Source organism: Maylandia zebra, linkage group LG7 (assembly GCF_041146795.1).
Source record: "Maylandia zebra isolate NMK-2024a linkage group LG7, Mzebra_GT3a, whole genome shotgun sequence".
NCBI classification, from domain to species: Eukaryota; Metazoa; Chordata; class Actinopteri; order Cichliformes; family Cichlidae; genus Maylandia; species Maylandia zebra.
Window position 1 is genome coordinate 43,901,380 of NC_135173.1, and position 23,472 is coordinate 43,924,851.

The following is a 23,472-nucleotide window of genomic DNA, read 5'->3' on the forward strand; positions in this document are numbered from 1 at the left end:
GTCATATTGCAGCCACAGAAATTATTTTGTCCATGAAACCATAAAGCTGCACTTTCTTTTTGCCTTATAGTCTGATTTGTCATAACTTCTCCGTTTTGTGGTAAGCTTTTCTTTGGCTGTCACTTCTTCACCCTGACCTGTCTTATTTGGCTCAGCAGAACTGAAATGCTTTTACACACGCACTCACATAAGCTCAGCGATTCTCTGCGCGATCAACCTCTCACATGTTTAAGCTTGCTGCGGGAGATTTCACTTGTCATGTTTGCATAGTAAGCTAACGATTAATAAGACGATGTCAGAGGAATTGGTGCACAAATTATCATCACTCACAGATCAGTGCTGTCGCTCTCTATACACAGTTAGCACGATTGCAAAGTGAAAGCAAAAAAACAAGCGCAAATTCAAACGCGATTTCAATATGTCACATATTGACAGTGGCTCACCGATGCCAATGACATAATTACCCAGCTACATTTCTGAAAGAATGCAAAAGCATTGACATATATTTTTCCTTCCTACAATAGCCCGACGGGCAGGGCAGAGATAGATTTTGGTAGCCCGACTGAAAAAATCGCTAGCCCCAGGATGTCAGGCTAGCGATATTGCAAGCCCTGTATCTGATTGAGGAATCACTCATCTTTGGAAAAGAGAGTTTATTACAGAGAAATGTCTCTTTCCAAAATAAAAGCTATACTATCCGCTTCTTCTGGGCTATATTCTCAGCAGCATAAGGAGAATCATGTGCTAACAGCTGTCTAAATGACTCGGCTAAAGTTAGTTAGTTGTTTTTGTCTTTGCACTAGGATGATGTCGGCGTAAATGTGCAGTCATATTCGTTGTGTTCCCACTAGTGCTTTCAGGTTAATCTCGTTGAAATGACCTTAACACCACAACACGGCAAATCTCCGTTAACGAGCTACCGCCGATCGCCCCGTGCATGGGGCTAGACGGCCAACACTTTAACGAGCTAACTGCGCTAGCACACTAGTTCACACCAATGTAATTGAGCATTGCGTGGCACATCCAACATACTGTTTTACTTTAGTCCATGACTCGCTTACCTTCAGGGTCATACGTCACATGAAAACCAAAATAATTCCAAACGCCAGATCTGAATGAGGGTGGGGGAGGTGCCCTGCGCTCTTCCTTCTGACTATGCTGTCTGTGTGGAGCACTCAGTGGATCTGCGCTCGACAGTGCAGCCTAGGCGGAGTAGTCGAACGCAGATTCACTGAGCGCTCCACACAGACAGCATCGTCAGAAGGAAAGTTGATAAAATAAATTACAAATGTTGTATTGTTCGATACATATGCGTACCGAACCGAAAGCACTGTATCGAACGGTTCAATATCGATACGAATATCGTTGCACCCCTAATATATATATATATATATAATGACTTTCCTTTTCTTACAACTTGGTAAGTTGAAAATGTTCTTGTTAGATGGGGAAATAAATCTCGAGTGAGAATACTTGAGTGCCGGATTGGTGTTTGAAAAGCTGTTTTTTAAGCAGTAATATTCTGTGTGCTTTTATGATTTAAACATGATCACATCTATAAATCTAATGACTGAATGCCTGAAGATAAGCTCGGCTACTTGCATATATGATTTCTTCGCTTGCTTACACTCGTTTCTCCATCATTCGCTCCCCTCTCTTTGTTTTCCCTTCAACTCTATCCTCTGCCCGCCACTTAAGCTCCGCAGCAAAAGATCCACAGCCTGTCCAGCACTGCCTGCTCAGTGTGCACTTTGATGTTAGCAGTTCTTTCTAAACCTGTTCTGTTTGATTGATGTGTAAACGTCTGACAGTACACTCCGTTCTCAGGTATTTATTTGTGAGTCGATGATGCACACTCAGGAGCTCTGTTGCTGCTAAACAGCCCTTCAGCCGCTAAGCCTCTGATGACTACTGTTATACGCTGCTGCCAAAAACTCTTACATCTGCACTTTTTATTGTTGTTTTGTTTTTACAAACTGCTGGCTCATGCGCTTATCACTCTGTAACTGCTCGTGAGTCACGGTCTGACGATTTCAAGAAAACAGACATTTACGGCACGATCACACGGCCGTTATCTTGATCATCCACAAGCTTATTTTTTCAATGCTGACCTGAAAAATCCTTCAGTGATACGTGTGATTCCATTACTGCCCTTAAAATCCCAACCTGATGCTTTGAACACATTACACATTGAACAACTCGGGCGGAATGGATCGTGGTTATATGTGAATATAGATAACACTATATATTGCACCCAGGCTACGACCTTTTCTTTTCTCAGATGGTGCCATTAATCTTAGCACTGCAGGGATTGGAAAGTGATGATAATAAGTCCTCCCTAAGGGAGACTGATCTCTTTACAGGTGGATGTGAGAATTGAAGTGTGGTTTAATGAGCAGCTGCGGCAGAATTAGTAATGAGTGTTGGCATAGCTTTCAGGTGGTGTTTGGGGCCATGTGGCAGCAGATATGATGCCAAAAAAAGTCTGTAGACCGCACAGCTACAAATAACAGCCAGACTCAAAGTGTGATTCTATAATTTAATATCCTCCCTGCAATTAAAAAAAGGGGAAAAAGGAGGGCGAATGAAGAGTTTTTATCCCAGCTTATCTGGTGTTGGAGACATGCATGTGTGTTTAATTTGTATGAAGATATATTAAATACTTTTAAAAAGTGTATACATTACACATTTCTAAGGTCCCTATAATGCCCAGGCTCTTTGTCTACGGTACTGTCACTATCAGTTTCAAAAACACACGAGTTGATCCTTTTGTTTTTTAGTTGAATCTATGAAAAGTGTCAAAGATGGTTTAACAGGCATAAAATAGTATTTTTTCACCAGCAAGGTGATTCCCAAAGATATGTTAGTCTGCATATTTCAGCACAGTGTGCAGTGTGTCTGTAAAAAATATTGAGACAACTGGAGGACAAAAGAATTCGTAGCAGATGAACAGTAGCTGAAAGTCATATCCTTAAGAAACAGGACAAAATCCAGCAAAGACCTGACACAGGAACTGAGAGATGCATCTGGTGTAACATTTCATCCATCTACAGCAGATTGGTGTCTCTCAAGAAGCCATTCTTAAGAAAGGGAAACATGGAGAAAACACTTGGGTATGCTAAATTACAGAGGACTTGGACTGAAAATCAGTGGCAACAGAGAAATCCCAGTTTGATTTTTTTTTTTTTCATCATTGTCAGCATGTACAGAGGAGGTCAGGAGCAAGGTCTGCAGATATTTGTAAAAAGAATAAATAAATAAAATAAAAAGACTGATGCGCTGTCAGTGTTTAGGGTTGTATTTCAACCTGTGGTGTTGGGGATTTTGTCAAAATTGATGGAATTATGAACACAGAAAAGTATCATCTGATTTTGATTCACCATCCAGTACCATTTGGAAAGCATCTGATTGGTATTGATCCCAAACACACTGTCATTGCAGGAAAAGCATACCTGGATAGAAAAACACATCATAGAGCTCTATCAGTCAAAGACTGGCCTCCCCAGCTCCCCACAACAGAACAACTGAAGCAGTGTAGGATCATCCTGGCAGAGAACAAAGAAGGCCTGGAGAAGTATTCTTGAAGACTACTTTAAAAAAAATTACAAGACCTATACTGCAAATGTGTCAATAAACCATTGCATATATTTCCCATTTCCCTAGCAAAATATAAAGAAATGAGGGGTGGCTCAAGAATTTTGCATACTACTGTGAAAGGAAAATAGTTACCCTCAAATGTTAATCTAAACATACTCAGTCAGTTTACACAGCTACTGAGCAAACTACCCAATCACTTCTGATTTAAATGAAGTGAGTGATACATTAACCCGATATGACTTTACCTGGGTGGAAAATCTGTGAATCTCTTTGAGGTAAATTTTCCAAAAAGTAAAGTTAAGCTTGGGTGTGTTGTAACTGTATCATAAAGCCCCTACACTGACATGGATTTATTGAGGCCAAGGTGTTTAATAAACATCATGAAGGTGTTTACTCAGACAAGATGGACTACAGAGAAATGACAACCGCCTCATTTTTATGCCCCTTTGCACCATACTGTATGTAAACACAAGCATCACCCAGAGACTCCTCAGTTCATCTGAGATGCTGGGCAGGAATGCTCTGACCTTGGTGGACTTACCTGCAATTAGCACATATACACAGACCCATACACACTCACTCACTTACAGCTCGATGCTACGCACACATTTGGACATTTGGACACTTACACACCGTCGCGCTTCCCCATCTTTCATTCTCACAAACATCCACCCAAACGCGCAGACATACACAATCACCCACCCTCGTCTGTTTGAATTAGGTCTAATAAGCAGGTGAATTGTCTGTGGAGGCTGAGCCATTTGCAGTGACCTTGGCTAACTGTGGTTAGCAGTGAGGCTCAGATGCTCAGGCAGCATGAACAAATGGACTGCACAGCCACATTTTCCCAAATAAATCAAGGCAAGAAAAATTCTGCACTACTGTACACTGCAAGTTTCCCCACAGAATAGATGATCCGATTAGATTTTGAGGTGACTTTGCTGCATACATTTTCATATTAATAAGGAAAATCCCATTTTCAAGCTGCTATTTCCTTATTGCTTTAAACATTGTTAATGCCGACCATGTGTTTTGCGACAACATGTTGATATAGACATATTTGCTAATTAATGAACCCATTCGCATCACTGGATGTGTTAAAGGCATTGTGATAACAGCAGAACAGGCAGCTCAAGTGTTCGCTGCAGTGAGGATCAGGAGTAAATATCTCTTGATATGGGCTGAAACTATTAATGTTAGCTGTCAAGTCCTCGAAGGGATTTCATCAGAGAGGTGTGATGTTATAGGTGATAGTTTCTGTTTTAGACTTAAGGGATAAACATGCTCCATATTCATTATTACTCCACTGGATATTTTTTCCCCTGCCAAGTTACAAACCAAGGTGAATATAGGTTTTCATATGTTTTGTGCGTGTAGTATCAGGATCACACAAAAACACTACAAAACCGGATATCGTGAAACGTGGTGGGAATGTGAAACAGGGAGAAAATGAATCAGGATCACTTTTTTTTTAAATGACAAGACATTGGTGTTGACTGAGGATGCACTTTCAGAGCGCCCGTCTAGTTTATACAAGGGTATAAAGAAAAATCATTAAAGAGATTCAGTGCTATTAACCCTCTGAGACTTAAAGCCTATTTTATAGTACTGCAGTTGTGTCCATTTGCGTAGGTATTTGCCTACGCAGATGCTGTGCGGATGGGTACTGTATGCAGCCTACGCAAACGTGCCTGTGTGCAGACCAAGGTCAAATACTGATGTTGAAAGGTTCACTGAGATTTTTTTTTAAACAGCTTGAGAAGCGCAGACTTGCCTGCATTGGGCACTTTTCATTGTTTTTTATCACTCGTATTCATTTCAGCTATTTTATAACTTCTTTCTTCTCCGCGGCTGGTCGCTGTGAATCGCTACAACAAGGTAGACGAAGGTTCGTAAACCAGCGTGTTACGCTATGCATACTTGGGACCAACAAAAAAGCATGCTTAAACCACGAATCTTCGTCATTGGTGACCCAATCACAGCATGTGATGCAACATGGGGGAAAAAGTCAAAACCTTTGATTTGTTTAAGCTAAAATTTAAATACATCTAAATTAACATGCGTAACAGCACAAATGCTTTCATTTATTTATCTTTTAGTTCATTTTCTATCAGTTTTGAACTTGATGATGTTAGACTGTATTGTGGGTTAGAAATGGTGCTACTAATCCACAATAGTACAATAAAAAACTTGAATACAATTAAACTGGGTTTATTATTGAAACTGTCAATCAGTCACAATTAGCAGAGCGTTATGGCAACAGGCCAAAGAGCAATTTCTGCTATCTGATTGGCCAGGTCGTTCCCATCCAGCCAGCCAGCTGATCCCAGCCACCACAGGGCGAGAGGTTTAGTACACCCTGGACAATTCACCAGCCTGTCGCAGGGCCAAAACTGTGTGTTGTTTATTTGCAATTTATGCATTTAAAACTGTTTTAGAAATCAAAATGTTCAGACATAGTTTTGAGGTTTGCAGAGGCATCAATTTTGTTTCCCATAAAGGTCAGTTTTTCCTTGTCTCGAAAACATAGGGTTAGGTTTTGGGGGCTAGGAGTGAGGTCATCATCAGTGATGACTTAGACCTCAGGGTACTGAAAGCTTACTTTAAAATGCAAAAAAACTTACCATACCTTAGCCTAACTGTCCCTTCCCTTACTTTACTTAAATTTGGCAGCTGTCCCCTTCAGATTAGTCTCCATGTGCATCTCTTAACCAGCACGACTGCTATTTTTCACGCTGCTCCCAGAAGTTAAAGAACTAATTATAGAGGACTGTAGTGGATTTGTACTGTGTATACTGCAGCTGTCATGACTGTAAGATTGAGAACCTCATGAGGAAATCATTTGTTACTTATACAGCTACCATTTTTTGGTTGAAATTGTGCTTAATTAGGAGGCATGTTTATTACACTTCCTAGCCACATACTCAACTTTTAGCTCTGTTTTGTCCTCCACCAGCTATTGAGAAGAAGTCTCTGTTTGTAATATCTCAGTGCTACTGTTTATGTAGTGGGTTTTTAGAGCTTTCTTTGCTGAAAACAGCTGCTGAAAACAGCCTTGGCCAAACACAACACTATCAGAGCAGAGTGTAAACTCAACAGTAGAGTTGCCAGCTACAAAATAGTTTTATTGAACTAAAACTGTCTTGTCCATCATAGTACAAAACAAAAAATACCAGTCCCAATAAAGACTGGATAAAAGATAGGCGGTGATAAATGAAAACAAAACTGAAACAGAACCTGCACATGTGTCTTGAGAAGTGATTTAAAGGATTAGAGAGACCTCGCTGCTCTGATTGCTGTGATCTCCTCTGGCAGGTGTTCAGGAGGTTGCCTGACTGTAAAGGTCCAGTGACCGTGAGCTATGATCTGAATCGTCTGAACAGCTGCTTCTCCAGCTCATGTGGGGATGAAAGGACTGAATGTAGCTTGAAAGGTTTTGTGACTCAAGTTATCAGAAAACACTTAGCAGGTCCTGAGGAGAGCAAATGCTTTAAAGATGGGTGAAAATAAGCTCTCATGAGGTCACAGTTTCAAACTTTGTTGGATATGTTTCCTATATTGATTCATTTTGAAAGTGTACTTGCTGGGTCACAGGGCATAGTTGTTTTCCTAAGAGTAAAGGTAGCTACAGACCTTTCACACCATAGTGTGTAGAAACGGTACATCCATCCGGCATTCATGTTAAGCACTGAATACTAGCTTATAGTTTGCTTGCTATAGAGAAATATAGATGGGGATAATTTTGCCTACTTTATGTTAGAAATATGCTCATTTAAACCAGTGCAAAAGCACTCGCCCCTAAATTCCCATTAATGTTTGAGTTAATAATGTTTAACCCAATGGAAAAGCACTGCCAGAAATATTAATGGAGCCTCATGAATGACTTTGTTTTGCTGGGAATATTAGCAAAAAACTCAGAAAAACAAAAGTACAATGAAAAAGAGGAAGGCTGGCATTAAAAAAAACAAGTTTGAAAATCACTGCAGCAAAAAAAAAATAACTTTGTTGTTCATTTATCTTTTTTTCCATTCGTAGAATTGTTAAGCACAACCGTAACATGAAACTTTATACCTTACCTGTATATAGACCCCACACATGAGGCTGTTTATTCTTTCAAAATGTTGAAGCATCTCATATCTTTTCATCTCCTTGTAATAAAAAAAGAAAAAAAACTGTTACGTTAATACATGATGCTTCTTTATGTTTGTTGGTATCAGCTGAGAAAGCAGCCAAAATATAGCTAAAAAAACACTATACTGGAATAAATGTAGTGAGATTTCACTGCTGTTATTCTGTGAAGCAGGAAAGGCCAAGGACCAAATCCTTTCATCAGAATTTGATACATTCACTTTATTGATGTAAATTAATGTGCGATATCCTTTGAAGTATATAAATAAATGAAATATGGATTAACTTAAATTTAAGATGGAAAAAAGGAGTGCAGAGTGCTTCATTTGGCACTCACACGAGTTAGATTTAGTGTACTATACTTTCATAAAAACAAGAATAAAATGTTCTTCTTTCAAAGAAGAGAGTTCACTTTCCCAGAAAAATGTTCTAATCAATAACACTAAAGCTGTACCAGAAGTCAGATGAAAAGAGTCGCCTATCTTGGCAGAGAAACTGAGTATTTCTAATGCAGCACTTCTTATACAGTACTATAAAGAGCAGCGACTCCACAGTGAAAAAGTAATGAAATGTTGCTGTAAATCATGAAAGATCAAAAAGGAGATTCTGATTAGTCTGATTAACAGAGTTCATAAAAACTATATTACTTTTCAGTATTTGACAGATATAAATGATATTTCTGTAAAACGTCTTCATGATGTGTAAAAAAAAAAAAAAAAGAAAAGAAAAGAAAAAGAGGAAAGAAAAGAAATCTAAAAAAAAGTCTTGAAAGGTTTGGTGGCATTTGAAATGAAGAACTCGATCTATACTGTGGATAGATCGATCCATCTATTTCACATTCTTTCTCAGCATATATGTGATCTCTGTTTTCTCTCACAGAGTCAGGACCTTTCCTAAGGATTCGGCTTTACTGGGCAGGGACACTGTTCGAGCCCTCATGTACTACGCCCTGAAGGTCTGGAGCGATATTGCGCCCCTTAACTTTCATGAAGTAGCTGGCAGTGATGCAGATATTCAAATCGACTTCACTAAGGCTGACCACAACGATGGATACCCCTTTGATGGGCCGGGTGGCACAGTGGCACATGCCTTTTTCCCTGGAGAGAGGTTTACTGCTGGGGATACACACTTTGATGATGACGAGGCCTGGACCTTCAGGTCACCAGGTAAGGAACACACTTTATTAGCTACATCTTTCACAGATGCTGCAGATTTGTTGGCTGCGTTTGTTGGCTCTTTCCATCACATCCCAAGGTGTTCTTTTGGATTGAGATCTGGTGACTATGGGGTCCATTTAATTACAGTGAACTCAGTATCATGCTCAAGAAATCAGTTTGAGATGATTTGAGCTTTGTAACACGGTGGCTTATCCTACTGGAAGTAGCCATCAGAAGATGGGCACACTGCAGTCTTAATTAGATTAGGTTAGATTAGATGAAACGTTATTAATCCCTCGGGTGGGTTCCTCCGGGAAATTCTGTTTCCAGTAGCACAGCAGAAGTTGCATGTTACAGATACAATAAAGGGGAATGAGAGAAAGGATATAAGCATAAATATACCACATAATATAAATACAGAATATATAATAGGGATAAATAGGAATACCAGTGGATTGCACATTTGAGTGAGTCTATTGCACAGTGATTATTGCACAGTCGAATATAAGAAAGAATATTACGAATACTGCACAGTGAAAAAAAGCACTAAAGCTCAGTTGTTCCCGCCCTCCTTTGTCCCCCTGTTTCCCCTCCCTCTCTCCTCCAACAAGGAGTTAAACAGCTTGATGGCGTGTGGGACAAAGGAGTTTTTAAGTCTGTTGGTTCTTGACTTTGGGAGAAGCAACCTATTACTGAATAGGCTCCTCTGATTATTCACGACCGTGTGCAGAGGATGCCCAGCATTGTCCATAATGTCCAGCAGTTTCTTTAGTGTCCTTTTCTCTGCCGCTGTCACCAGAGTGTCCAGCTTCATGCCGACCATAGAGCCAGCCTTCCTGATTAGTTTTTCCAGCCTGGATGAGTCCTTCTTTGCCGTGCTGCTCCCCCAGCATAGAACAGTACTCCAGCAACCACCGACTGGTAAAACATCCTCAGGAGCTTCCCGCAGATGTTGAAAGACCTCAGCCTCCTGAGGAAGCACAGTCTGCTTTGGCCTTTTTTATACAGGTGCTACATGTTGCATGACCAGTTTCAGAGATATGGGATAGGCATGATCAGCCTTTATGTTGTTTAAGCCAAATTCTGAACCTACCACCCAGAGATAACAGCAGATTTTCTGTTGTCCCATTTTGGTGAGCCCGTGCAAGCTGTTGCACCCAGTGCGGCCTTCTGCTGCTGTACCCAACCTGCTTCAGTGTTTAACATGATGCTCTTCTGCATACCTTGGTCATAAGGAGTAGTTATTTTAGTTTCTGTTGCTTTCCCAACAGCACGAAGCAGACTGACCACTCTACTCTGACAACTGGCATCAACAAGGCATTTTCACCCACAGGAACGGCGCTCACTGGATATTTTCTCCTTTTTCAAACCATTCCCTGTAAACCCTACAAGCACAACCGTGCTACGTTCAAACTCTCTTATATCACCTTTCAACCCTATTCTGAAACTTAATTTAAACCTTTTGACCATGTCTACACGACTAAATGCACTGAGTTTCGACCATGTGACTGGCTGATTAGATATTTGCAATAAAACGCTGATGAGCACTTGAAGCCAACAACATGGCCGGTGAGTTGTATTACTTAAAGAGTGTGCCTGAATGAAAAGAACATAAAAAACTGAAGGATGATCTGTTTCTGTGAGACACTTCCAGAGTACTATGAAATAAAGAGCCTGAAACGGTCTGCGTCAACAAAACTTTAACAAAATGAAAAGTGCTTGAGAACAGTTTTGAACTTCCATACTCACCAAGGTTTTTGTATTCAAAACAAGATTGCTGTACTTTGTACTTGTACTTTGGAACCAAGCTGCGCCTCCTACCTTTTATTCATGTTCCAGATTGTATTATCAATATTTTATCTGTTCGAACTAAGAATATAACATGCTGTGGCTTCAGTGTGGTGACTACAGCAGCATTGACTGTTTTCACAAGCTTGTTAGGAAGCATAAAAGACCTTTCATCTCTTCCAACCGCCACAAACAAAGAATCCACTCCAACGTCCTACCCAAACCGAGGAAATCAGTTCTTTTTTCAGCAATTAGCACAAGCTGTTTATTGTTCACTGTTGACATTTATTGATCTAATTTTACTATGCCATGGGGCTTCTTTTTTTTTTTTTTTTACAAGAATTGAGTCTTTAAATTTAAAAGACCAGAGGGAAATAGCACCATATTTAGGGTGATTAAAGTATTTTAGCCGACAGCAAAATGTTTCCTTTTGATTTGTGCCGATCAGAAGCTGAAATAAATGTCTCCACCAGACCACAAAGCACCACTATAATTTGTGATGTCAGCTAACAGCTGCACCAATGACAATCGATGAAAGAGTAATTGTGACGCAATGAAGCAGAGATGAGATTTCTAGGGTTGTGGGCATGCTCTTTTGCGTGGAAGTGCATTTTTATAGTCTTTAACTTCTACTGAGAGGTTTCTATTCCACTCTATTTCATAAGGAAAGGCAATACCTTCTACTTTTACTTTTTGTAAACTATTTATATTTATTAGTCAACTGCAGGATGTGCTTGCAAAATAAGAAGCATAGCTAAATTTGAACTAAAAATGGCTAAAAAAAAAAGAATCTAAATCTAATTTATGCATGCACAGTCAATAACACGTATAATATACGTGTTATTGACTGTGCATGCATAAAAATAAACCACATTTAAAAATAAACCACATTTAAAAATAAACCACATTCAAAATGCATATTATGCATTTTGAATGTGGTTTATTTTTAAACTCTAATGTCTGACATTTTGCGAGTATTATTTGCCTTCTTGCCTTAGATGAAATGATAATGCTCACAGAATCGTATTTCCCAAAATACTAAACCTTTCTTTTGAAAAAAGAAACACCTGAAGATGTGGTATTAGTGCGATAGCTCCTTGAAACAATCCATTGTGATTGTTATATAATGCAATTTCCTTGTCAAATAAAAGTATATTGAATACTTAATTTAGACAAAAACCCAATCGATAAAGACACGTAGTCCAAGTCTGCAGGCAGGGTGATAGTTCAATTTCTTTGTTTGCTTTTGCCCTAAAACTAGGAAACATATGTTACCGCAACTCAATTTGCTTCAATTACATCTCCCAACAGCCTGCATCAGTGTCACGGCATGATGACGTGATGCTCCAGGAGTTCAGAGCATCGTCTGGGTCAATGTGGTCGTGATTAATGAGAGCAGGTTGCTAAAGAAAAGAGGGATCAGAGGAGCGCTCTTGTCTTCATGACCTCTATTGATCTCTTCAAGCCACACAATTGTCTTACACAGACAAACGCTGACTTAGAAGAGGTAATTTAAGCAAATAAAATTCTCTGTGCAAAGACTCGTGCTTCCAGCTACGAATTGCTCAGCGGTGGTGACGGCCTGATGGAAGACCGCACTAGTGTTAAAAACACAGATTCTTACTGTGAGCAGGAGAGAAAAGATGCTGGCAGTGAATCATCTTACCTTGTTAGATGTTCCAGCCTTCAAGGCTAGTGTTTCACTGCCTGTGATGAAGGGTGAAATGTACATCAAAAAAAAAAAAAAAAAAAAAAAAAAAAAAAAAAATCACATCAGACTCTTTCATTTGGTAATCAGGCATCTGCCTCTTCTTCTTCGCCTGTACTCCATAAAGGGGGGAAAGTGTCTTATGGCCAACCAGTGCCAAAGAAAATCCCGTTCGCTGCAGCTTACAATGTTTTAATGAAGTTAGCTCAGAATTCAGGTTTGTGTAAATGCTGCTTTTATTTTATTTTTTTTTACTGTCTACTTAAATTCCTTGAAGCACTTTAGCACTTCTAGACCAAGATGATTAGAAATTATTGAATTTCAAATGTGCTTGTTCTTTCTGTTGCATTTTAAATTAACTGCAAAACTTTAGTGTCACGGCTGGCGGAGTGAGCCGTGTGGTGTGGAGGAAAGGGGGGACCCAAAATGCAGCAGTGACTGATGATACGAGTGATGTTTATTTACAAAGTGACAATGGCAGAAACAGGCAGTGAGGCATGACAAAACAACTGAAGAAACCTAAACTGGGAGAACTAAATGACAAACCTGAGACCATACAAAAGGGGTGCGGGGCAGAGAGACGCAGAGACAGGAACACCATAGAACGCAGGCGAGCCGACAATGAACACAGACCGACACCCACTAAATATACACACACACACACACAAGGTAATCAGGTAATCACACACAGGAGGGAAGAACAGCTGAACCTAATACACATGAGGACCGGAGGACACAAGCTGAACACAATGACAACAGACACAGACCTTCAAAATAGAATAGGAAATCCAGAACATGAGCCTTCAAAGTAAAGCAGGAACACACAGACTGATTTACAACACAACACGGGGACATGAACAGAGCACCAAGGACAGACACAGGTAGGGCTGAATACACACACACACACACACACACACACACAACAAACTACAGGTTCAACCCTAAACCAATACAAAATCAGAATAAACACAAAGCACAAAAATGAACTTCAAGGAAACACAAAACGCTGGGCCAAAATGACCCAGGACCATGACAGTACCCCCCCTCCAAGGGCTGACTCCAGACAGCCCAAAACAAAAACAGATGACCAACCCAGGGCGGGCGGCGGGGGCCCAGGACGGAGGGACCAACACCGAACAAAAACAAGCCCCAGCGAACCAAGTGACCTGTCCAAAACAAACACACATGCTGGAGCACAAGGACAAAACACAGTTCAGGAGGCCGGCCCGGAGGCTGACACAGATCCAAAAGCCGACCGAGCGGAAGGCAGCGGTGGCGGAGTGGAGGCAGTTCAGGAGGCCGACCGTGCACACAGCAACGGCGGCGACGGGCAAACAGTTCTGGGGGCCGACCGTGCACACGGCAACGGCGGCGACGGGCAAACAGTTCTGGGGGCCGACCGTGCACACGGCAACGGCGGCGACGGGCAAACAGTTCTGGGGGCCGACCACTTCGAAGGTAGTGGCGGCCACCGAGCAGGTCCGGAGGACGGCCGTGATGCCAGCGGCGGCGACGAACTCTTTCCGGAGGCCGCCCCCGAAGGCCGTGATGCCATCTTAGAGGCCCGGAAAACGGCCGGCAGAGGCGAGGCAGAACGGGTCGAGCTGGCTCCGACGGCGGTGTGGCAACCGCAGGATCAGACGAGGCCGGACCAGACGACACGGAGGCCGGACCAGGCGTGGATGAAGACGCGGAGGCCGGACCAGACGAGGATGAAGACGCGGAGGCTGGACCAGGCGACGAGGATGAAGCCAAAGCGGATGCTGAAACCGGACCAGGCGAGGCCGATGAGACTGCAGCTGGTGATGAGACTGCAGCTGGTGATGAGACTGCAGCTGGTGATGAGACTGCAGCTGGTGGCTGGACGGGCTCCTCGGGCCCCCCAGCTGACGAGGCAGAAGGCTGGACGGGCTCCTCGGGCCCCCCAGCAAAAACAGTCTCAGACCCAGTGGGCACTGGAGCCCCTGGCACACACAGAACAGAACCAGCAGGCACGGAGACCTCTGGCAGGGACGCAACAGAACCAGCAGGCACGGAGACCTCTGGCAGGGACGCAACAGAACCAGCAGGCACGCGGGCCTCTGGCAGGGACGCAACAGAACCAGCAGGCACGGAGACCTCTGGCAGGGACGCAACAGAACCAGCAGGCGCGGAGACCTCTGGCAGAGACAGAACGGAACCAGCAGGCACACGGGCCTCTGGCAGGGACAGGTCAGAACCAGCAGGCGCACGGGCCTCTGAAACACACGTCAGAACCAGCAGGCGCACGGGCCTCTGAAACACACAGGTCAGAACCAGCAGGCACACGGGCCTCTGGCAGGAACAGGTCGGAACCAGCAGGCACACGGGCCTCTGGCAGGGACGCAACAGAACCAGCAGGCACACGGGCCTCTGGCAAACACAAAGCAGACTGCAGCTGCACTGAGCAGTGACTCAGCTCAGGCAGCGACAGTCCGGTGCAGTCCTCAGCTGGCTTCTTAACCTCCAGGGGTCCAGAGTCGGCTGGGGGCTGGAACCCAGCCTCTGGGGAGGCCCTGGAGCAAGTAACAGTCTCTAAACTAGCCAGCTGTTGAGGAACGATTGCATTTTTAACGTGTTTGTCTCTCTGCAAATAATACGTACTAGAAAAAGAGTCAAAAATGGGAGGCACGGACGCAGCCTCCCGTACAGAGGGAGTCTGTGAAGACGGAGACGGCATGAATGACTGGGCTAGCGGAGATACCGGAGTCCGAGTTGCTTGCGGCTGTGCAGCTAAACGAGGTAAAGACAGCTCAGCAGGAGAATGAGCAAGCAACACACAGTTCTCCTTGTCGTCTGCTGCACCAAACAAAGTCCCTGGATAAACTGTTCCACAGTCCAAGACAGAAAAAGGGTCCTTCTCACTCACCACGGCCAGCAGTTCTGAAGTTCCAATATCCGGCTGTGGGGTGACGCGCCGACAGCGCGATCGTCGCTTCCTCCCGGGCAAAACCTCCGGCGGGCCGGGAAAAACCTCCGGCGGGCCGGGCAAAACCTCTGGAGGCGGCCCGCCTCTGGCGGGCCGGGCAAAACCTCCGGCGGGCCGGGCAAAACCTTCACCGCCGGGCTGGGTTGGGAAGCGGTAGCGGCTGGAGGGCGAAGGTGCAGCTCATGAAGGAGGAAGTCTTGTGCTAGCGGGTGAAGCGAGTCCAGCAGCCAGGAGTGGGCAGAGATTAGCTGCTGTATCCTGGCTTCTACCGCGCGGTGAAACCCTTCCCCCTCGTGCTCGAGCCACAAGTTGACCAACCTTGAAACAGTGTCAATTAATTCCTCCCGAAACTCCTGGGAAGGTGCGGATGCTGCTGGGTCCATGTTGGTCGGCTCGTACTGTCACGGCTGGCGGAGTGAGCCGTGTGGTGTGGAGGAAAGGGGGGACCCAAAATGCAGCAGTGACTGATGATACGAGTGATGTTTATTTACAAAGTGACAATGGCAGAAACAGGCAGTGAGGCATGACAAAACAACTGAAGAAACCTAAACTGGGAGAACTAAATGACAAACCTGAGACCATACAAAGGGGTGCGGGGCAGAGAGACGCAGAGACAGGAACACCATAGAACGCAGACGAGCCGACAATGAACACAGACCGACACCCACTAAATATACACACACAAGGTAATCACACACAGGAGGGAAGAACAGCTGAACCTAATACACATGAGGACCGGAGGACACAAGCTGAACACAATGACAACAGACACAGACCTTCAAAATAGAATAGGAAATCCAGAACATGAGCCTTCAAAGTAAAGCAGGAACACACAGACTGATTTACAACACAACACGGGGACATGAACAGAGCACCAAGGACAGACACAGGTAGGGCTGAATACACACACACACCAAACTACAGGTTCAACCCTAAACCAATACAAAATCAGAATAAACACAAAGCACAAAAATGAACTTCAAGGAAACACAAAACGCTGGGCCAAAATGACCCAGGACCATGACATTTAGTAATCTAAAGTCTGACACTCAGCTCATTTTACAGCAATAAAAATCCATTTTATAGGTAATAAGTGACGTGCTGAATACGCCGACGCTTTGACTTCTCAGTTTGAGTTATGCTTTGGGGGTTTTTTTTTTTACTTTCTCTTAAACCTAAATTAACTGTTAAACATATTGATGAAATATCACTATGAACATTTTAGGTAACAGCTGGCCTGTTTGCTCTTCTGTCAGACAAAAAAACAGCAACATTATCATATACTCTGCTGACAACAATAAACCCAATATTCTCTCTTCCTGCATCCTCGGGGAAATGTCTGTCTCATTAACTGCTAAATGCTCCACTATGTTCAACAGGTGGTTGTTAACTTTGAGCCTGTTTACTGTGCGGTGCTGGGTAGTTACTGTCAAGAAGCTAAAACAATTGTAAAATAAAACAATTGTAAAATAAAACAAACAATAATAAAACAAACAATAAAACAATTGTAAAATAAAGCTGATTTAAGGAGAGTGACGCCTCGGCCTTGGCGTCTGCTTCTTTTCACGCTGATTCCTTCTCGACCACTGAAGGAAACAGTGGTCGAGAAGGAAACAGTGGCACTTATTTGGGCATCGAAGTGTGTGTTAGATCATCACTGCCAGTAACTGTTCATACAGATCATCACCCATTAACAGCATATGAAACAGCAACTGGTAGCTTGGTTGTCGTTCCTTCGGCCTTTTATATTAGCTGTAAGCCAATGTAACATTAGATTGAGATAATGTGATGGCTGACGTACTTTCACGAGTATGATGTTCCAAAGACCCTGTTTGTAGGGGGGGTGGGTGTTGGTTATGGATTATACAGCCTTGATGTTTCTTCTTGTTCAGGTCCTCATTAACACCTCCTCCTGCTATCCATTAAAGAAGAGACTTCACCTGTTTTGATGCCTGTATAAGGTGGTCTCTTTCCAAGATGCCGGTCTCCCTCTTCGCAGAAGGCTGGTGCATTTCTGTCAGTTTGCACCCTGGTAAAGTAGTTTCTGTGTGGATCTCCCTTCTTTGTCCCTTCATTAATTAGTCATTATTAAGTTAATGTTGACATCGTACAAGACTGTGCTAAAGTCTTTTTGTCAAAATTTTTATCTGTTGCCAAACCTGTTGCCACTCATTTTTAGTCCTGTTCTTTGTGTAATGTGGCACACCTTAGCCCTCCCTCCCTGGTTCCTTAATAATGGCTTCTTGGCAGCACCCCTACCTTTGAGACCATTTCTTTTCTGAAGATAAACTGAAGGGCCCGATGTCTCTCTTATGCTCAGATCTTTGGAAGATTTCTTAAGGACAGGACTTTGAGGTAGTGTTCATCTGCTGTAGGTTTTTGGTTTTTAGGCCTGCAGTTTTTCTTTTGTCTCCCACTAGTCCAATTTCCTCAAAATCTTAAAGAACCCAAAGCACACCATGCCAGGATATGCTAAGTTTTTGGATAATAGTGCTTCGGGAATCCCATTGATGCAAAAATACTATTTTATGTCTGCAAAATTGCCTTTAATGTAATCTTTACCATTTTTCATGGAATCTGCTAAAGAAATGGGAACATATTTTGTTTTGGCAGCAGTCTGCTAATAACAATGTGTCTAAAAAATACAATTTAAAATAAGTTCTTTGCTAAGTTGTTTAAGTGCCTAGAAAATAATTAAATCCATGTTTTCTGGAAGGGCAAAGTTAGACTGACTAACACAGTCTGATCCATTACAGTCAAACAGATCGTAGGTAAAATGTAAAATAAAAACATAGATAAGCTACAGAGGACTACAGAGTCGGGGGATAAGGAACAGTAGGAATGTGAGCCGTTAACATTAAAAAATATTCTCTCATCTTAGGCACTTGGAGTTTTACATTTTGAGCATTGAATTTGTTTTTATACTGGACCACGAGGAACAGTTGACAAAACGTCCTTTTCTCAGGAGAAAATTTGTATTTTTCGCTTAACCGTGGCTTTAGCCTTTCTCTTCATCAGAATATACTGTAGTGTATTATTAAGCTGGTCCTGAATCCTTGTGCTAGTCATGCTTTACGATGCCTGGGACAACTTTCTCAGTTTTGCTGTTGGCAAGATCTTATTGCAGATTCCCACCTTGGAGCTCATCCCTCTGAATGAGTTACCTGCCTTGTCCTGTTGTCTGAGTTTAATCCAATTCCCACGAGATCTCAAAGATATAATTACTTAAGTGCACCCATCATCTTTCCCCAAAGACACAATTTCAACAAGATTTGTTAAATACTTCTTTGTTAAATAGGTCTCCTTCCTGTTATTTCCTCTGCATTCGCTGGCTTATCAATTAATCAATCAGTTTCCTCTGGGTGCATACATGATTATTTAAGTCTTTCCCTCCCCCTTTTAGCACATTTCTAACTTCTGATTTTGACACCACTGATCGTGCGATTCTAAACCTAGAGAAAGTTTAACTGGACCTGGCATTTCTGCTACTTCACTCAGTTTTATCATATTTCACTGACAGACATTTTAGTATTCATGATAATGATTCGATACCTTCTTCTGCTTCATCTCTCTCCCAGGTGGGATACCTTTAAAGGTCAATCATTGGACCTTTTCAGTTTTAATTTGAAGTGATATCAGGCCATCTGCTTAACTTTCTTTCCACTGCTATGTGAGAAGCTTTACTTCTCTCTCATGACTGTTTGGCTTCTTTTTTTTGCATTTGGGTTTTTTTACAAAGTGGATTTGTTTAACTTTCCACCATCTCAATCCTGGCAAACCTGACATTGTGGTAATCGGCCACAGCTCATTTACTAAGAAGGCCAGTCACTACATTTTCCTCTTAATAGACCACCTCTGAGAATCTTGACCTCCATTTGAGTTTTAAATCTCATATCACTTTTTGTGAACGTTTACCTACTTTTTATATTTCCACATATAATTCAAAATTCTCAGTGTATCGTATATGAAATTTCACTGCAACCCTCTTAACTTGCATTACCTCTATAACCTGTATAACCTGGTCCACAGAGTAGCGGGTGATCCCTTTTTGCCACCAATCATCTCGCACTAAGACAGCTGGAATAGGCTCCAGCCCACATGCAACCCTGAATTGGATAAGCAGAAGAAAATAGATGGATGGATGGAATTCATTTCAAAATCTGTCATTATTTTACTACCTTAAAAGAATATTTAAGGTACCAGCATGTTGTTCCAGTTCTTCTACTCTGTGTTTAGTCACTCATGTCTGCGAGCCAGATGTTTCTGCTTCTGGGTTTTGTTACAATCTGAAAATGTATTGATTAAACAGTTTTGTATAGCAGCTCTTCGGCCTGCTTAATATAAAGGATCATTTTTGCGCAGCTGCCAGCTTGCCTAATTTAGCTCACTAAATATTCACAAAGGAGCTGATGCAGATCTCCATTTCTCACAGTTAATTTTGACATCATATAATAGCTCTTTGCATACACTTTGCAGCTCAGAAGAAGTATTGTCTCCAAATGCTGATTATGGGATAGGCAGAGTTACATTTATTAATAGAGCCTGACCCGATACATTGAGAGCAATATTATTATTACACTGATTATCTTTGGAGGCTAGTAGCACGAAATTGGAGTAATCCAAAGATATAATTGAGGTAATTTCGAAACCGTGTCACCATTACATGTTTATTTTTGTCACACGTCTCACTCGGAACAGATTTTGATTTCCAAATGAAAAGTTGGGCATGCTTTTTAAATTACAGTACAAGAATCTTACTTCTGTCTAGTTTTCCTTCTTTGGAAGCTCAGCGGGGTTCACGAAACTTTGATTAATACTTAAAAATGTGAGTTTGCTTCTCTGGACACTTTTTCACAGAGTTCTAAAAAGTAAAGTTTATTTATTGATGTCAAGTTTGATCAGCTTTCTATTTGGGTTTTAGCAACGAGAGGTTGCACTGGAGTACTGCAGAAAATTAGGCCTTTAGTATACTTTCCAGTGTTCTAGATAGAAAGTCCGTCGGGGAAAGATGCAGAAGCAAAATATGTGGGTTGAATGTTACCAGAAGACTTTGGATGAAGTATAAAAACTCCGATCCAGTACACAAGTACTTCTGCATAGATTCCAACATTTACAATAGGAATGCCTTGATGTTAGGAAGTCCTTCACCTTAAACCATCTTTAACTGCCCGTCCCTCAGCACCACGCCAGTGAATACTTTATAATTATTTTTAAGCTGTGTTTGGTGATTTGCAAGGAGTTTTGTTAGGTTAGGAAATCGCCAGAGTTGCCTTCATAGTCAAGCTTATATTAATAGACTTATTACATTAAATGGTGTAATTTCGAGTGTGGATAAGGAAACAAACAATAGTCTTTTGTGAGAAAGCCCAAGTTCTTGCAACCGTGGGCACTGCCTTGTGTTTCCTTAAACAGACTGTTTTTATGGTGTTGCAATTACAGGTTGTAATAAACTGCTTTTACAGACAGACGTTTTGTTTCTGAGTGTTACAAGTTTGAAAAAACATGTAGTTCATCATTTGTTTAGTTTGAGAAATCAGTTATAAAAATCATTGATAGAAAAAAAGGCCTCAGGAGCTTCTGAATCATCACCCTTCGTTAATTTACCACATGAACCAAGTTTAAACACAAATGTGTAATTTAAACATTTGTATTCAAAAATATATACAGTGACCACCCTGTTAAAGAAAACCTCTAAAACACTTGCTTAAAACGAAAAGTACTGGATTACTGAAAATTCAACCACTGAAACTATTTTTTTTCTTACAGTAAATTAGAAAAAAAAAACATAGATAGCAACAATAATAATTTTTTTTGATTAAAGAGCTGGTGCATACCGGTGGATTCACCATTACAGAAACATAAAGAAAGATTTTGGTAGTTGGCAGCTGTGACGTAAACCTTACACTGGGTGGTGATCTAATAAATTTGTTAAGCACTGTATAAACCGATTCCAGATTGGCACAAGGTAATGCAAGGTCATAATAGCGCATGGATTGGCGCCAGATGAAAAGGATAGCCCTTGGCTAGTTGTGTACTTGTTTCTTTCCGTCTACCTTATGTTACACCATTCTTATTAAACTTTTAACCAAATGCTGCAGGCCATGTTTGCAGCATTCTGGACTCATCATGTCATATCCAAGAGAGTATTGTACCTTATTGCATTGTATTTACTGTGCATTAAAGTAGTAGCACTTTTTTTAAAAAATATTTTATCTTATAATAACCTGGAATTACACAAATTGTTGTCAGTGATGTTATTGTGCTTACTTTCTTTTCTTTTTTTGTCTGTTTTTTTTTCCAGGCATGGGAGTCTAACTCAATAAGTCTTATTCATCCACGTAAATCTCTCTTTGTCCGCAGGCACGAGCATTTTTTTTGTCTGTCAACCTCAGATGGGTTGTAAATGCGATGACATGGTGCCTACTTTGTTCTGAATCCCTGTTTTCTCCCTCGATCCTTTCATTTATCCACACTCCCTCTCTCCACCTTGTGCTCATGTAGATTAGAGTTGGCATTTGGCTTCTGGAAATCCCAGGTGCAGCAAGCACAAGTGCACTTCTCCAATTGTCCTTTGTCTTTTGACAGAGCACAGCGCTAAGACGTTCCCAAGTCGAGGCCAACATAAGGTTAACAGAATGCTGATTTGATCCTAGTCACCGAGGAACTCTAAGCTAGCTTGGCTCGACTCGCCCGCACTCACATTTTTGCGAATCTAAATCTCAAAAACCAGGTTTTGTCTTGCTTAGCAGAGCCAAACAAGGAGTTTTTGGAAGCGTTGCCTTTTCCTCTTAGCTCAACATCCAGGGAAATGTGTTTTAATAGCCTGCAGCCTCTTTGGGTGTCTTTCCACACTTAGGATTTGATTGGCAGCCCAGGGGCTCAGGCAGTATTACCATAGTTATCTCACTGCACCACATTCCTAACAGCACTCACAGCCACAGGAGCTGTCTGTCACGCTTCTTAACTTGCAACCTATAGAGTTCACTCATAAAAGGGATAAACACGCAAACAGTGGCTATACGGGTTTTACAAAAATCTGTAAGCAGCTAGGTGATCTCAATCAAAGCTGGAGGTGATACAGGCAAGCTATGGTTAAACTGCAGAGAAGAATATAGTAGTTTTCTGCTATGTCACAGTTTCACATTGATAACACCGCTGTTTTCTCTTACTGCCCTAAAAAGAGCGCAGGTTAGTTTTGAAATGTTTAAAGAAAGGAACGAGAAGGTGTTTCTTAGGTAACTTTTCTTGTCATGCTTGTGGCTTAATCTTTCTACCGTGGTGAAGAGCAGCAGTAATACTTGTGTGCAGCTACTTCTTTGATTGAAGTCAGTTCTCTCTTAAATAAATTAAGAATAGTTTCCAGAAGTGCGTCTTTATGTTTTATTCCTGTACCGACCTCTAATGTGCATCATTACTAATGCAGGTTTTTAATAGTCTCACACAGTCTTGTCTACTTTGAGCAGGTATGAGACCAAAAAAAGTCAGATATGCATGTAAGGCTAATGAGTGTTCCCCTCTTTCTGTGTCTGCCTTAGAATCTCATGGGATGGATCTGTTTGCAGTTGCAGTCCATGAGTTCGGTCATGCCATCGGCCTGGTGCACACATCAGCCATAGAGTCTATCATGAGACCATACTACCAGGGTCCCGTGGGAGACCCGCTGAAATATGATCTACCCTATGAAGACAAAGTCAGAGTCTGGCAGCTCTACGGTATGAGGTTTCCATTCCCTCTGCATATCGGTGTGTGTGTGTGCGTGTGACTGAAACAGAAAAGGATTGACAAGTTGTGTAGAGTACTGTTATTGATTAATGAAAACGTGGCTGGAGTTAATTGGACCTCTTTATGGCATATGACCTTATCACACCATTCCCTGATATACAGAGTATCAGTGAGCTGAGGGGAGACTAATGATCATGAGCTGAGAATGAAGTGCAGGAAAGAATGTTAAAGGACGGGACAGAATGGAGGAGAATGAATTGAACTAAATTAAAGATAGACAGACACTAAGACAAGACTGCTATATTTGGTTGTAATAAAAGAAACACGTACAAATGATGAACAACTGAGCAAGCAATTTTTAAAAATGTGCAAAATGTTCAATTCTTTCTGGAAATTGATGATTTTTATGTGACAATATAAGTAAT

The 23,472-nt window shown here is 41.8% G+C and overlaps 1 protein-coding gene across 1 annotated transcript in view; it reads left to right on the forward strand.

The window, feature by feature from the left end:
- The window catches only part of mmp17a (matrix metallopeptidase 17a), a 107,970-nt gene that overhangs the window by 70,676 nt on the left and 13,822 nt on the right, over positions 1 to 23,472 (forward strand). Inside the window, exons 4-5 of the mRNA XM_004538235.3 lie at positions 8,605 to 8,891; positions 22,861 to 23,037. Of these exons, the coding sequence (XP_004538292.1) occupies positions 8,605 to 8,891; positions 22,861 to 23,037 (464 nt within the window). The remainder of the gene's footprint in view (positions 1 to 8,604; positions 8,892 to 22,860; positions 23,038 to 23,472) is intronic.